Source organism: Corylus avellana, chromosome ca10, assembly GCF_901000735.1.
Source record: "Corylus avellana chromosome ca10, CavTom2PMs-1.0".
Lineage (NCBI taxonomy): Eukaryota > Viridiplantae > Streptophyta > Magnoliopsida > Fagales > Betulaceae > Corylus > Corylus avellana.
The window spans coordinates 9,060,395-9,077,828 of NC_081550.1; the positions used below are offsets into that span (position 1 = coordinate 9,060,395).

Genomic DNA, 17,434 nt, shown 5'->3' on the forward strand with positions numbered 1-17,434 from the left:
AAAGAGTGCAAAGAAATTGTAAACCAAGTGTACAGGAAAAAGTTTACTTCTATGAGGACAAGGGGCAGAATCTTAATAGCAGTTTTTCTTTAGCTGCTCCTGAGGATCCGTTCCATGCAATTTTTGCGCTGTTGCGTTGTGGATCATTCATTTAAGTAAACACCCCGATCCGACGCATTGTACCGCATATGATCTGAATCCCTCGACCTCATCCAACCGTAGGCATTTAGCTCTCCGTCTCGGACATTTCAACAACTGTGACGGTAAAACAGTACACGAGCAAAAGTACCAAAACAAGCAATAAAAAGGCTTCCCCACGTCGCCATTTCGAAATAACGACCGATATTCTAGTAATTTCACATCACAATCAGTCTAACTCACTTCGGAACCCTCTGGGCCATGACGTGGCACGTCCACTTTCCTCCTCCGACAACCCGGTGAGCTGTTTCTTCGTCCTCCCTTCTTTCCACCACTTGAAAATCACACAAGAGAGAAACCCCAATTCCCTCTCATTGCACCCAAAATCCAAAACCCCCGACATTTGAAAAAATTCCGCCTCAATCCCCTCCATTTCCATGAGCCTCACGTTCCCTCAGCAACCCTAGAAAGACAAGCGACAAAATAATGGCACGGCGCGAGACGAGCCCTCCGACGAGCTCGCGGTCCGTGACGGAGACCGAGAACGGCTCGCACAAGTTTGTGATCCAGGGTTACTCATTGGCCAAGGGGATGGGGGTGGGGAAGCACATCGCGAGTGACAATTTCACGGTCGGAGGGTACCAGTGGGCGATCTACTTCTACCCCGACGGCAAGAACCCCGAGGACAATTCCGCGTATGTGTCCGTCTTCATCGCGCTCGCCAGCGAGGGCACCGATGTCAGAGCCTTGTTCGAATTGACGCTCGTGGACCAGAGCGGCAAAGGCAAGCACAAGGTCCATAGCCATTTCGATCGCTCGCTCGAGAGCGGTCCCTACACGCTCAAGTATCGCGGCAGCATGTGGTAAGCCTCCCCAAAATGGAAAAGGATCCTCTCCATTTCAAATTCCCTTCATTTCCTCCATTTAGTGCATTTTGAATGGCAGTGCATTTAATGCACAATCATCATTAAAACTTTTGGACAACACTATCCTTCAAAATCTAATAAATGGAGGGGATTTGAAATGGAGAAGATCCTTTTCCCCCCAAAATGCTGGTGTTTTCTAATTTGTGATTGATAGTCGGATTAACGCATTAAACGCGGTCAGTCTTAATTGAGTGGTTAAGCGTACAAATGTGGTGTGGTTTAGTGGTTGGAACCAAGTTGCATAGAGTATTTTTTTACTAGAAATTGAGGAATTTTTACTGTTAAATCTTGGCTTAGTAGATATTGTTTTGGAATGTAATCATACTTATACGACTTGGAGACTAATGCATACTGGAATTGTGATAATCGTTCCTTGTTATGATTCTATTGCCTATTGGGAAGTTTGATGTATTGACCGGAAGCTGTGCTTGGGTTTTATGATGAGTATTATTGCGGGTTGGCAATTGAATAGAGCTTCTGATATAACCTTTTTGTTTCTCATTTAGAGAAAAACTTGTACATACAAATTTAGTTGTGCAAACTAAAGTTCTAAGTATTGTTTTACTTTTACAAGCGATCCATTTTCATATCCTTGTAAAAATTTAGTATTTCTGTTAATATTAATTATAATTCAGCGATGTATGTTTTAAATCATAGGTGTACTGGGTTTAACTTTTAGTGTATAGTGGCATATAATCATTCTCTTGATTAAAACAATAATAAACTAATAAATTGAAATTTAGTTGAACTGGCAGCTCCAATTTTTTTTATTTTTTCCCTGAAATTGAACATTGGCAAACTTAATCAGCAGTTCTTTAAGCAGCTTAAATGCATGCAGAAAACTGTATGAGTAATATTATATGGATATTAGTATATTTAGAAGATGAAAGTGTTGGCACTAGATCCTCCTCTTAGTCTCAAAGTGCTTTCACCTGGGGAAGGCAGATCCTAGACCTTGTTCTCATTGCTAATGAATGCCTTGATAGTGGAATAAAATCCAGGGAGCCGGATGTGCTTTGCAAATTGGACTTAGAAAAAAAGCTTATACTCATGTTAATTGGTATTTTTTGCTGTACATGTTGAGGAGGAGGAGGGTGGGCGTGGCTCTTGGTGAACGACGCTCCCACCCTTTTTTTTTTTGTAGTCCCCATGGCTTGATATAGAGGGATCCTTTGTGTCCATTGCTGTTTGTCATTGTGATGGAGGCTTTGGGTGGGATGATTTTTATTGCAGTGAGTGGAGGTTTGTTGATTGGCTTCTCTGTGGGAACTGGGGACGTTGGTGGCTTTGATATCTCTCATCTTCTGTTTTTTATTTTCTCTGGAGCAGACCTAGATCATCTCCGTCTTTTGCAATGCTTGTTCTTGTGTTTTGAAGTTGTTTGACTTGAAGATCAATTAATTATAAAAAAGGATCAATTTTGCTAAGTCCAAGTTGGTTCTTGTAGGTTTGATCAATAACAAAGAAGGTTTGGCTAGGATCTTGGGTTACAGGGTCTTCTCTTTGCCTATGAAGTACCTTGGTCTTCCTTTGGGTGATTCTTTTAAAGCCAAACCTATTTGGAATGGCATTATTGAGAAGGTGGAATGTTGTTTGGCTGGATGGAATTGGCTGTACTTGTCTAAAGGGGGTAGGATTACCTTAATCAAGAGCACTTATCTAATTTTCCTACTTGCTTCTTGTCTTTGTATCCCCTCCTGGCTACCGTTTTCAATCGAATTGGGAAGTTGCAACGGGATTTTTTGTAGGGAGGTATGGGTAAAGAGACCAAATTCCACTTGGTGAGATGGCGCAAGGTATGTTTCTCCAATCTCAGAGGGAGGGTTTGGGGTTTCAAAATTTGCATATGTTCAACCGAGCCCTTCTTAAAAAGTGTTTACGGCATTACACCTTTGAGAGAGAGGTTTCGTAGAGAAGGGTAGTGGCAATGAAATATGGTAGTCAATGGGGTGGGCGGTGCTTTAACGAAGTCTCCAAGTCTTATGGGGTGGGTCTATAGAAGTTCACTAGGAGGGGATGGGAGGAGCTTTCTAGATTTTCTAGATTCAACGTGGGTGATGACACCGAAATGGCGAAATTAGTTTTTGGCATGATGTGTGGTGTAGGGGAACAACCCCTTAAGGTGGTGTTTTTGGAGTTGTATAGCATTGCTTGCCTTAGGGATGCTTCTGTGGCTGATCATCTTTAGTTTTCGAATGGTTCCCATCAGTAGAACGTTAATTTTGTTAAAGCGAAGCATGATTGGAGGTTTGAATTCTTTTCCTCGTTTTTCAACCAATTGTATTCCATTAAGCTGTAATAGGATGGTGCTAATAAGCTTTGTTGGAACCCCTCCAAGATATTCTTGTTTGATGTAAAATCATTCTATAATGTCTTGATCCCTCATGACACTAATCCCTTCCCTTGGAGGTGTATTTGGCAGAGTAAATCCTTTTTGAGACTGTCTTTATTTGCTTGGTTTGCTGCTTTAGGTAAAATCCTTACAATGGACAACTTAAGAAAGAGGAATATCGTCGTAGCAGATTGGTGCTATATGTGTAAGAAGTGCGGGGAAACCGTTGACCATATCTTACTACAATGTGAGATAGCTAGTGCCTTATGGTACTCTATCTTTGGTTTATGCGGCTTGGCATGGGTCATGCCCTGAAGGTTGAGAGATCTCCTCACACCTCACATGTTGGAGAAGAAAGATTGGCAACTCTCAAAGTGAAGCTTTGTGGGAAATGGTCCCGCTTTGTTTGATCTCGTGCATTTGTAGAGAAACAAATGACCAGAGCTTTGAAGACAGTGAGAGGACGGTGGCAGAGCTAAAGGCTTTTTCCCCCCTATTTCAGTGGATTGCTACTTATGATTGCTTTCATGTTTCTAGTTTTCATGACTTCTATGATTTCTTTTCATTTTTTGTTTACGTGTTTCTCTAGTATAATTTTTAACCCAGGGGGTTGACTCAAGTGGTAAGGGTCTTGGTCTTGGTGGCATTCCCATCAGGTCTAAGGTTCGAATTCCCTTGGGTGCAAACAATTTATGGGGGTCAGCCCGCCGGCGAAGCTGGAGTATTAAATCTGTGTGGAAAGGGTGCTTTATTCGGGTCCGAAGTTTATCCGACAAGAGTGGGAACACGAAGTGGCCTTGCCTTGTAGGGGTTCCTTGTTGTCAAAAAAAAATATATATCTTGTGTACTTGGGTGCACCCATTGATTTTTAGTGAAATCCATTTATTATCAAAAAAAAGTCATGCAGTTTATGGGATACAGTTTTTGTATTCAAAAATTTGGTTTGGCAGGGTATTATTTCTCTAACTAAATGTGGAAAGTGCTTAAGATATTCAACTTCTGAAAGTGGTATAGATTACATTGATGCAAGAGCAAGAGTGAGAACAATAAGTGAGGAAAGTAGCCAAGGTTCTCTGAATGAATAATTTTTGTTGATATAATGATTAAATCTACTTGCTCTTTTTGTTTTTCATGATTAAATATAATATCCTTTCTTTAGATTAGTTTATCAAGGAGGTGGAGGATGAGGAGAAATAAAGTAAAAGCCTATAATTCTATTATAAATTCAGAAAGGCATAATGACTTAAAACTCTTTGTACGGATAATATATAAGAGGTCTTTACAACAGCTTCCCTTGAAGCTGGAGTTACTATGTCAGAAGCCCAGCTTGAGCAAGATGATATATCTGAACAGACTAATGGCTAGTTGATATATCTTCTGGTTGTCTTTAGTTGTCACACGTGGGTCACAAGTGGGTCACAAGTTTGCCCTGTGTTCAATGTCTACCTACTAAATTCTTATCTGTTTCATAGTTGCTTAGGTGTATCATTCTCTACTGGCATCTTCGATATTGTAGTACCCTTCAGAAGGAAGACTACTTGTTCCTTTACATAACATAGAATTCATCAAGTGTTCTTTAAGTGGTATGAAGAGTGACTCTACAAGAATTCCCTGACCATAGAAACTGCATTAGTTACTGGGTGATTGTTTATTACATACATTTTACCAATAGCTTCATCTCTCAACGTGTAATAAAGTATCCTTGTTATGTTATCTGAACTTGTAAGATGTCTAGTCAACAAACACTTGAAATGTACCATGTAATCTTTATTCCTGACCTTTCCTTCTCAATTTTTGTAGAATCAATTAATTAGCTATAGTTTTAGCTTTGACGATTATCAGTGTAAGATCTGTCGTTTTACTTGTACTTCTTTATGCTGCGGCCTTTTTTTCCGTGATCTAAATGTGATGCGATGGGATTCTTTTGCTCTGAATGTAATATCGAAAACTTTTATTGTCATTCCTCCACTATGCTACTTTACAAGCAGGACAGTTTTTTGCCAGGTTATTCTTCTTTGTCTTTTTGTTTTTGTTATGAGCTGCCCTTGTTTTCCCATAACCTGAAATGTAATGGTTTTTGTGGTCATTCTTTTGGGTTCCAGAGGCTGTGCTACCCGCTGGTTGGTAGCCCTTCCTACTTTAAAACTCCCAAACTTAGACATATCAAGGCAGCTATCTTTTTACTTGATATCATTTGCAAGATGCTAAATATTGTTTATTTGTGCCATAATTTAGGGGATACAAGCGTTTTTTCAGACGAACTTTGCTTGAAAGCTCAGATTACCTCAAGGATGATTGCTTGAAAATCAATTGTACCGTTGGAGTCGTGGTTTCAGCAATTGATTGTCCACGACTACACAGAATTCGAGTCCCAGAATCTGATATCGGAGCACATTTTGGCATGCTTTTGGAAAATATGGAAGGTTCAGATGTTACTTTTGATGTGGAGGGGGAAAAATTTCATGTTCATAAGTTAGTACTGGCTGCTCGGTCCCCTTTATTTCGATCCAAATTTTTCGATGGGTTAGAGGAAGATAAGCAGGAGATTGTTGTAACAGATCTTGAACCTAAGGTTTTTAAGGTAAAATATCCTCCTACTTCTCTATCGTTTCTGTCAGTGTTGAGGCATGGGTCAGCACTTGTGCTCTTGTGGTGGTATTTTACAGTTCACTACTGCTTGTCGTGGTATGTCCAATAGGCCATGCTGCATTTTATATACAAAGATTCCCTTACAGAAGATGTGGAGTCTGTATCATCAAGCTCATCTTGTCCATCTCCAGTATCTGAGACATTGACGGCAAAGTTGTTAGCAGCAGCAGATAGGTATGGTTTGGAGAGGCTCAAATTGATGTGTGAGTCTCATATCTGCAAGGATATAGCAGTGAACTCTGTTGCTGAAATTCTGGCCTTGGCCGACCGCTGTCATGCCTCCGAATTAAAAGCTGTTTGCCTGAGATTCGCCTCTGAAAACCTTGCAGGTATGCCCTCTGGTTTTACACATGGTATTTTCCTCAAAATTAGAGTCTTCTGGTAAAAAATTATGGAAAGATGAAATAAATTCTTTTTGAATGCAAGGTCAGAAATGTTGACTAAAGCGGCATTTCACTAGAATGCTGCCATTGAGTCAAATGGTCATTCTTTTTAGCTATGAACTCTTCTTACTTCTATGTTTGAGGGAAACAAATAAATAGAAACCGGTTTCTTCAAACTTTGCTGACAAGAAGTGATCAAATAATCGTTTCCAGGGCATTCTGTTACAATACCTGGCCTTTTGTGGATTTTCAGTACTCCTATCTTTTCATTCATACAGACTTACAAGTCCAGCTGAGATTGCATGCATGTATGAAGTTATATATCTATGTATCTATGTATCTATGTATATGTTATTTTCAGTTATTAGAACACAAGATGTGTAGATTGTTGTGATCTATAGCGAAAGGCATTTTAGTAGAAAACAAGAAGAAAATAAAAAACCCTACCAGGCCGTTCCACACATGTTTGAAAATTATAAAATATTTTTCCTTAAAATTGACGTGATCAAGGGACAAAGTTTTTTTTTTTTTTTTGCCCTTGTTAGTTAGATGGTTCCTTTTGTATACTTCCTATGTACTTAGGGGTGCCTTACGCTTTTAATGAGATTAGTTTATTACTTATCTAACAAAAAATTGAGTTTCTTTAAATTTGTCTAGAAGATATGTGATAACCCTATCAGTTTTGTGCTCCAGCCACTCCATGCTTCTAACCCCACCCCCCTTCTCTTACATAATAATGACTCAAAAAATGATTCCCTTCATCATATGTCCACAACCATTTGCCTAGCAGTGCTTGGTTGAGTGTGCTCTATTTTTGCAATCCTAACTCCCAATGATGTTAGGGGGGAACAAATAACCAGTAAACCAAAATTTAAATTCCTCACCAATCCCATCCCATAAAAAATCTCATTGCAGCTTCTCCAATCTATTTGCTATGTGTGGACAAGGAAGAAGTAATGCAAGTGATTTTTTGGAAAATATTCTTGAAAACGTGGGCAGATTTAACATTTAAAATATCCATGCCAATGTATGCGTGTCCTTATGGTTTGGGGGGTTGCCACTTGCCAGCAATATTTTGTGTTTGTATAGACAAATCTTAGGTAGAGTGACTGATAGCACAATTATGTTATTTTTCATAGAAGTCCTAGTTTTAGTACTGAGCCAGTTTTCTCTCAGAATTAGTTATCATGTTTTGAAATGACACTATTAAACTCTGGAAGGTTGATGGCATATGGATTGGTGAGTTCTCATTGAAAAAAGCTTACTTTGGTGCTGCTCCTTTTTAAGAAATGAACAGGACAACCTTCCTTGAAGGGGGTTCTACAGCGGCGGCATTTTGCATACACAGATTGTTATTATATCAATTGAATAATCGGTAGTTGCATCATTCCAAATACCTACTCATTCTGTGTACAGGATGAATCACTTTCTTCCTTACGGTCTTGCTATGCGAGTAATTAGACACATTTTATTTTCAGGAGTCTGTGGCATCTTGCTGGTGGTCATGTTTCACTTTCATGCTTGAATTTTACCTTTTGGTGGCTCTAAGTCACTAGATAGTCTCAACTTAATGGACCTGTGAGGCTACAGAATGCAGGCACCAAGTAAACACATAGATCATATAGGAGAACTTTCCTGCATTGATTACTTCATAATAGTGTATGATGGGATGTAGCCAACCAATTGCCTCTTTACATTATTGACATTTCCTTTTTGTAGGGCATAGTTATAGTTACAATAGATAGTTATGTGGATATTGCTTTCTTGGAACATTTTTACTAGGTGCTCTCGGTATATGGCACCAATGCAGAGGTAATTACTACATAAAATGCCATGCATTGACTTTTCCTGCCAGCAGCCACATAACTGCCCCATGTTACAAGTATTAGGCAGGTAGCATGCATCTTTCTGCCAGTATGTTGGTGCATGAACGCTCCTAATGCAATGCTGTCTTGCTGCAATTGAGTGCTTATGCCTTGGGCCTTTCTTTGTGAGCTATGTTTTTGTGCTATAATGGGATTGGTCTGGGACTTGGAGGGATTGGTTGATACTTAATGCATATTGAGCAACATTTTAAGCCATCACCATCTACAAGCACTGACAACATTGTAAGCCATTGCCACCTGTAAGCGATGAAAGTGTTGAGCCATGCCATATGGTCCTGCGGAACCCTGCTGGTAATTGCAGAATAGGCACGCCTTTGCTTTGTACTGTTGTTGCCCATGAAGGACTTGCCTTTCCCACTGTTTTGCCCATTACCCATTCGATGCCTTGCTATGGTTGTGCCCTATGGAAGAAACCTCATCTGCCCTAAAAAGAGCATTTAACGTAAAGAAAATTTTAAAGAGTGAAATAAATAGTAAGATTTCCAACGAATAACAAAATTTATAAAGAATTTGAACATTAATTTTTAACAATATTTTAATTAAAAAATATTACTCTGTAGAGATAATAATAAAAAAGATAAAAAAGCAAACCTCCTAACAGTTTTGGTTGATGAAGTTTGTTACCTAATACTTGGTGAAAGACCTTGAGCCCCATCTCCTGAAAGGAGAGGGCAGCTTAATTGAGTTTATACAAGTCAAGTGTGACTTCCAATGTTTAACTAGGCCTCCCTACTTTGCTAGTCTTTCTGCCACTCCATCCACCCTAGACTGCTCACTCCACTGTCTCCTTATGGAAATTTTCGTAGAACTTAACTTAGTCTTCACATCCTCTTCTGTGGTACAAAAGTATACCCGTATGCACTATAATTTGGCCATGATTTCTGCAGAATTAATATGTTAGGATTTCTATGTCTTGTTAAGGGTTCACTCCTAATCTTTCTACGGTTTTGGCTGCAAGTAGATTTTATACCATGACCAATGCAATCCAAGTTGTATTCCAAATGGAAGAAGAGTCTAAAAAGATGGCCTTAATGAGGATGATGATAGAGTTAAAAGCCATTATGTTTAAATCTATTTATGTTTGGATGACTGCTTGCTACTGTTATCATTTTTCTAATTTCTTAGAATTTCTTGATATGTGTTCTTCTTTTTCTTGGATGTTTTTCTTGTATATTTTTCATGTACTTAAGTGGCACCTCTCTGCCATTCTTTATGAGATTTGATTACTTATAAAAAAAAGTTTTTTTTTCCTACATTTTACAAGTCAATGCCATGGGTTGACTAATATGCTTTTCTTCAGAAAAGATTAATCAATTTGACAACTATGGTCTCATGAACGTGGTTGTGCAACTGATGTGGGAGCAAGTTGCCACCAAATGCCTCCATCAATGCCATGACGATATATAGTACCAACACTAGCCTTTATGAACTTTGCTGCTGTTGGGGAGGAGATTTGGTCATTTGTGTTCTTTTGCTTATTACTGAAGGATCACAATAGGAATAGTGTGGGAACAGAAGAGTTATCAGTAGAGCTACATTGGAGGATATTTCTGTTGGCCCCTATTGTTACTTCTTGTGTTGGAGTTTAAGGGGCATTATTGCTCTTCTTGATTTCCGTGAATGACTTGTGTTCTTGAAGCTTTGAATGGAGTTTTATATTAAAAGAAAAGGCACTAGAAACTGGATGGATTTGTGCCAGACTTTAAGATTTTATATCTATAATTTCTTTATCTTTGAACATCTCAATTAAATTGGATGGATTATTTTTCTCTGCCTTAATGCAAAATTTCTTCTCACTGTCAATTCTTCCCTTGGTTCAATGAAAGCCAGACTGTAGAAAGAATTTTGCCACATTAGTAATGGCCTCATTCCAGTTATTGTGGTTAGATTTCTGGATCAAAGCATGAATGATCCACATTTTAGATTATTTTATGATCTTGTTAAATCTGTATGGTTAACCTAATCAGAGGCGCTTTCTGAAGGTTTTTTTTTTTTTTTTTGGCACATTATTCTGTACATTTATTTGAATATCTCATTCTTAAAACGCATGCATAGTAGCCGAAGTTTCTGAAATTGAGGGAAGAATCTATTATTCCTCCCACTTTTATGTTTATTTATTTTTTCTTGTGCTCAACATGTTGGTTCGGATTTCATATGCAGCTGTGATGAGATCAGATGGCTTCCACTACCTGAAAGAAAATTGCCCATCGCTACAGTCGGAGATCCTAAAGACGATTGCTGGTTGTGAGGAGGATTGCAGCAGCGGAGGTGGAAAATCTCGGAGTGTCTGGGCCCAACTTTCAGATGGTGGAGATACAAATGGGAGGAGAGTGAGGCAAAGAACCTGATGCAGTGATGCCTGATTGTTGTTATTGTAAATGCAGGTGATAATGTCGAAAAATTGCAAGACACTTTCTGGTACGTTTTCCATGTAAAGTGGTGGCCTGAAATCTGTAATACTGTCAACAGTTTTCCATCGAAATCAGTAAAAAGAGTGTTTAGTTTAGCTTTAGTGCAACGTGGTTAAGGGATGTGGTGTAGGATCTCATTGCGTGCAAAACTGCCAAGTGCTAACAAATCCCTTATTTTTCAATGTGGATATGAATAAATGGGTTCGTTTTGGTTTTGGTTTCTTTTTTTTTTTTTTTCTTTTTTTTTTCTTTTTTTTATCCTTAAGAAAAAAGAGAAACGTTGCTTTCTTTTCATTGGGGAGGGATGATAGATTTGTGGGGTGATAGCATTGCTTATATTTATTAATTCACTGATTTTGTATAATGCGTCAAATATTTATTAGGTGAGTGATGCTATTGATTATGGATCTATGAATACAGCATGCCTAGTCAAGCAGCAGTATTTGTTAAATGGTTTTGGTAATTTGACTCGTGCAAACACTAACTTTTTTCTTCTTCATCTTTTTTTTTTTTTTTTTTTTTTGAAGTTTTTTATATTTTTGCAGTTGGCATCAAAATGGACTGAAAATATTGCAAATGACCCTCGAATGCAAATTTTAGAAGTTAAAATGTTGTATGTGTTCCCAAAAAAAATAAATAAATAAATAAAAGAGAAACCTGTGTGGCCAAAGGCCAAATCACCCCTCAAGCTATGGTGGTGATTAGACAATTTTTAATTTTCTTTTTTTTGGGGAGGAAAAGAGAGATATGAAGAGAGAAATAGTAAGAAAATTTTGGATAAAAAGTAATTAAAGAGAGAAATAGTATATTAATGAAATTGATGTGTGAACAACACAAGCTACAATGAACTGTATTTTATATTTGAGATGCATAATCCGATGCAAATGGTTTTTTAGGGGACCAATTGAAGAGAAATGTTAGTAATTAATAGCTAGACTAAGTGAAATATTATATTTTGTTGTAATTTGAGAATTTAGTTGTCAAATTCTATTATTAATTATATTTTAAGTACCCCATTTATTAAATATTTGAAAAGTCACATATGCATAATGATATTAATCTCCATTTAATAGTATAAAGACCAAATAGAGTAGCGTTATGGACCATCTATTTATCCTCCTAAGTAGCTTTTAAAATCACTATTAAATTTTAAATGAATTATATTTAAATTTTGATTTAATAGTGATTTTAAAAACCACATTAACTTTAAGGGGATAAAAATAGGATCCCTAGCATTACTCTACCAAATAATGATAATAATTAATTATACCCCTATAAAACCTTAGCTCTAGCTTATTCTTTGTTCCCCATTTTGTATTTTCTTTGCGCGCGTCGTCACTCTCTCTCTCTCTCTCTCTCTCTCTCCCACGTCCATCTCCAAGTACGATTGTTTGTACATAAGGTGAAACCTCTCAATTAATTTCAACTCTCTTTTCTTTTCTGTGTTTTTCTTGGAAATTACACAAAATTCCGTTCAACTTTTCTAAGGTTTTGAAATTACTTTCTAAAGTTGAAAAAATTTTAATTTAAGATATCAAATTTTTTATTTTTTATAATATCACATTTCCGTCAGGATTTTCGTTCACTCCGGTAAAAATTCTCAAAATATCCAATCTTTTATTATAAAAAATAAAATAAAAAATTACTAAGATTCAGGTTAACGTAAGGATTTAACGGAATTTGAAAAAAAATAAAAAATAAAAAATAAAAAAAATAAAAAAAAATTCATAAGCCTGAATCTTTGTAAATAATTATTTTTTAATATAAAAATATACAAGTATTTTGAAAATTTTGATGAAAAATCCTAACAGGGGATATTGCAAAGAATTTAATCTTCAATACCCTAAATTGAGATTTTTTAAATCATGAAGAGGTAATTTCAAAACGTTTGAAAATTTATGGAAGTTTTGTGAATTTTTTTTTTTCTTTTTTGTCTTCATACTTATATTAGGCTTAAAAGAATCGCATGTTATTGTCATTGGTAATGAATTTTTAAAAATATTTTTTTTACTAATTATAATAATACTTATTAAGCAAAACAATTTGTTGGCCCCTAAAAATGGTAGATTCCGATTTTGACCCCTAAATGTTTTAAATGTTTTATTTTTGGAATCTCTTCTTGTATTCTAGGGATTATAAATACAAATAATGGAGTTGATAAGCAAGTGGATCTCTCGATTTCTTCCTCCCCAACTCCCAAGTCGTAGAAGTTGTTTTATTTTTCTTTTCAATTTTCCCCAATAAACTAAATAATAAAAAAAATAATTAAATAAATAAAAGAACGCGGTTCATTCTTTGGGTCCAAGAAAGGTTTTTGTTGACTTACATGTTCCAAGTCGGTTTCTTTAATGTTTCTTTTGACATCCCTCCACGTACGTACAGTTGGTTTTCCGAAACGTTTCCTAATCAATCCAGTAAAAGTATTACTAGTTTTGGTAGGAAATGGAAATTCTAATTTCTATATAATAAGGCCACTAGCCAGTTCTACCGGAGGTCACATAACCAAAGTGGGAAGCACAATTATGGCATGGTGCAGCCACTGCCGCAGAGCCTGCAGAAAAGAATGCGACAACGGTTTCTTGTAAGTTCCTTCTTTCAACTCAGAAATTTTTGACAATTTTACTATTTGAACCCATCAGTCCCAATAAGTAGCCGAACAACCTAAAATTTATTTGGACATATGGGTTTTCTCGTATAATTGCCAGGACTCGCAATCCATAATTTATTCTTCGATGTCGTTTTCCACAATTTGTTTTACTTGTACCCCAAGTAAACCTTCAAGATATGTTCAAATTGAAGTAATATGTGTAAAGAGATTTTTTAAAAAAAAAATTAATTATTTTTTGTTGTTACATTGCAGTGTCTGTCCTACATGTGGAAAGATCTTTGGAGAATTGGGCGTACGAAGAACTTGTAGCATTAGGAAATCCAGAATGAAAAGAGTGAAGAAGAAGAAGTCTGCAGATACAATAGGACCTGATTTTGCCTGCAGTTCTTCCAGTACGGTAATCCATGATCATGGGTATGTACATTAATTGTCTAATTTTTAAATTTTTAAATTTTTTAAAAAAAATTAAATTTTTTTTTTTATTTTTTCTAATGGATGAATATGTAAATATATTGTATTGTAGATGCTGTTCTACTTGTGGAGAGGTTATTGAAGAACAACTTGTAAGTCGAGAAAATCCAGATCTCAATGAATAAAGGTGATGGGAAGCCAACGGAATGCCAGATATTGCGCGCTATAATTGCGTGGGGGAGTGATTAAAAGTATAAAAGCTCGGAAAATGTTAAGTGCTGTTTTAGTGTTCTCTTGGTATTCTTCCAATTGTGATGTGACTTTTAAAATTATCGTTGAATTTGAAATTATCATTATTGACTTTTAATCTATTAGTAATTTTAAAAGGTACATCATAATTGGGAAGACACCAAGAGAACAGTAGAAAAACACCTAGCATTTCCCGAAGCAATTATGGATGGGAGATTTTTCCGCTTTTATTTTTTATTTTGTAAATACTAAACGTGATATATTATCCTAATTTTAATGGAAGTTTGAAATTTTACCTACATATTTTTTTTTTTTTTTAAAAAAAAAAACAAAACAAAACAAAAAATCCCTGCAATTATTGTCCACATTGTTGGTAATTAAGATTAGACAATTACAAAAAAAAAAAAAAAATCTGCAAATCGATTGAAGAATACTAAGAATGGTTTCCTCTCAATTTTATAAAAAAAAAAAAAAAAAAAAAAAAAAAACGTGGCACCATGTATATCACTAGATAAAATAAAACAAATTTTGACTATAAAATAATTTATCTCTATTTTAACAGGATCATGTTCCATTTTATTATGAATCTTTTCTCAAATCTTAATTCATTATTTTTAAATTAAATAGTCAGAATGATGTCATACTTGTTATTATTATTTTATCAATTAAAAATTTATTATCTCAATATTTATCCTATTTTTTAAAAAATAAATTTTCATGTGATAAATCATTTAATTTCAAAATAATAATTACAATTTTTTTTAAAATATATATACATACTCCTCCCCTCAAATTATCACTTCATTTTTGTTAAACTAATTAATAATTAAGTGATTAAATTTACCTTTTCCAAACTTAAGCTTTCTCAACTGGTAATTTAACATGGTATTGACTCCGTCAATTCACCTCATTTAAATTAAATATTTCACGTATTAGGCTTCACCTATTAAAATGAAGTTTAAGCCCACACGTCTAATTAATGATTAAGTAATTAAATTTACCTCTTTTGAGAAAAATATTTATATAAATTCCAAAAAAAAAAAAAAATTTGAAAACAAAAAATAATAACTTTAATAATAAAGTGATAGTTTGAAGAAAAATAGTAATTTTTTCAAAAATTTAACATAATTAAAAATCCTAAAAAAATTTATAAGACAAAGCACCTTGAGTCGGTCAAATTCAAAGATTTTGTTATCCAAATCCCCGTCAAAGGCATTAAATGGTTGCGACTCTCCGATATCCCGTCCGAGTTATTATTATACGATCAAAACAGAGAGGTAACTCAACTTTGAACAAAAAATAGAAGCAACCGCCCACTCTCTTGTTTCGGGAAATGGCAGCGTTTCCCGAAACAAGTCTTAGAACTTGTTTTATTTTTCTTTTCAATTTTCCCCAATAAACTCTATGAAAAAACAAAAACAAAAACAAAAAAAAAATCATTAAATAAGTAAAAGAACGCGGTTCTTTCTTTGGGTCCAAGAAAGGTTTTTGACTTACATGTTCCAAGTCGGTTTCTTTAATGTTTCTTTTGACATCCCACTTCGTACGTACCTTTGGTTTTCCGAAACGTTTCCTAATCAATCCAGTAAAAGTATTCCTAATTTTGGTAGGAAAAGGAAATTCTAATTTCTATTTAATAAGGCCACTAGCCAGTTCTACCGGAGGTCACATAACCAAAGTGGAAGCACAATTATGGCATGGTGCAGCCACTGCCGCAGAGCCAACAGAAAAGAATGCATCAACGGATTCTTGTAAGTTCCTTCATCTGCTCATAGACTTCCGACAATTTTACTGATAGAACTCATATGTTTAAATAAATGGCCGAACAACTTAAAATTTATTTGGACATATGGGTTTTCTCATATAATTGCCGGAACTCGCAATCCATAATTTCCATTATTTATCCTTCGATGTCGTTTTCCGCAATTTGTTTTACTTGTACCCCAAGTAAACCTTTAAGATATGTTCAAATTGAAGTAATATTGTGTAAAGAGATTTTTTTAAAAAACAAATTAATTAATTATTTTTTGTTGTTACATTGCAGTGTATGTCCTACATGTGGAAAGATCCTTGGAGAATTGGGTGTACGAAGAACTTGTAGCATTAGGAAATCCAGAATGAAAAGAGTGAAGAAGAAGAAGGCTGCAGATGATACAATAGGACTTGATTTTGCCTGCGGTTCTTCCAGTACAGTGATCCATGATCATGGGTATGTACATTAATTGTCATTTTTTTTTTTTATATATTTTTTTTTATTGATGAATCTGTAAATATATTGTAGATGATGTTCTACTTGTAGTTGTGGACAGGTTATTGAAGAACAACTTGTAAGCCGAGAAAATCTAGATCTCAATGAATAAAGGTGATGGGAAGCCATCGGAATGCCAGATATTGCGCCCCACTGTGATGTGGTTTTTAAAATTATTGTTAAATTTGAGATTATCATCTATTGGTGATTTTAAAAGCCACATCACAATTGGGAGAACACTAGAAGAACACCTAACATTTTCCGAAGCAATTATGGATGGAAGATTTTTCTTTTATTTTTGATTTTGTAAATATTAAACGTGGTATATTATCCTGATTTTAATGAAAGTTCGAAATTTTACCTACATAATTTTTTTTGTAAAACAATCCCTGCAATTATTGTCCAGATTGTTTGTAATTAAGGTAGGCAGTTACAAAAAATAAATAAATAAATAAATAAATCGAGAAGTGCTAATGAGCTAAACAAATGAACTCAGAAAAATTTTCAAACTGACGTGGCAAGGGTTTTTAAATTAAAAAAAATGCAATTCTCTCTCCCTTGTTTGCCACGTCAGTTTGAAAATTTTTCCGAGTTTATTTGTTTGGTTCCTTAGCACTCTCCAAAAAAATCTAGATCGGTGAAGAATACTAGAATGGTTCCTCTCAATTTTACTTAAAATTAAAATTAAAAAAAAAATTACACGTGGCATTTAAGAGAGACCATTTATTCTATTATTATTATTATTATTTTAATCTATATCATTTTATTTATTTATTTTTTATAAGGATTATAATTTTTTTTTTCCTAAAATCATATTTTTCAAATTGTGGGAAAAGAGAGATGTGGAGAGAGAAATAATAGGAGAAAATTTTGGGAAAAAAGTGACTAGAGAGAGAAATAGTATATTAATGAGATTGATGTGTGAACAGTACAAGCTACATGTAACTCTTCACAAACGCAACAAGAATGTATTTTACATTTTTTTTTTTTTTTTGACATAGAATGTATTTTACATTTGAGATGTATAATCCGATGCAAATGGTTTTTTAGGGGACCAATTGAAGAGAAATGTTAGTAATTAATAGCTAGACTAAGTGAAATATTATATTTTGTTGTCATTTGAGAATTTAGTTGCCAAATTCTATTATTAATTAGGGTAAAGTTCACATATTCCCTTCAAACTACCATCCAAT

The 17,434-nt window shown here is 35.1% G+C and overlaps 1 protein-coding gene across 1 annotated transcript; it reads left to right on the forward strand.

The window, feature by feature from the left end:
* Window positions 1-300: 300 nt before the first annotated feature.
* On the forward strand, window positions 301-10,826 carry LOC132163365 (BTB/POZ and MATH domain-containing protein 4). The gene is made up of 4 exons (XM_059573627.1): window positions 301-1,001; window positions 5,632-5,977; window positions 6,095-6,374; window positions 10,475-10,826. The coding sequence occupies exons 1-4, from the start codon at window positions 625-627 to the stop codon at window positions 10,660-10,662; spliced, it is 1,191 nt and encodes a 396-aa protein (XP_059429610.1). The 5' UTR covers window positions 301-624; the 3' UTR covers window positions 10,663-10,826.
* The last annotated feature ends 6,608 nt before the right edge of the window (window positions 10,827-17,434 follow it).

Bases quoted from the DNA above. Each gene is read 5' to 3' on its own strand.
- LOC132163365 (XM_059573627.1), top strand. From the start codon at position 625: ATGGCACGGCGCGAGACGAGCCCTCCGACGAGCTCGCGGTCCGTGACG. The intron at 1,002-5,631 runs GTAAGCCTCCCC...GCCATAATTTAG, and splicing joins AAGTATCGCGGCAGCATGTG to GGGATACAAGCGTTTTTTCA. The intron at 5,978-6,094 runs GTAAAATATCCT...TATGTCCAATAG, and splicing joins TTGAACCTAAGGTTTTTAAG to GCCATGCTGCATTTTATATA.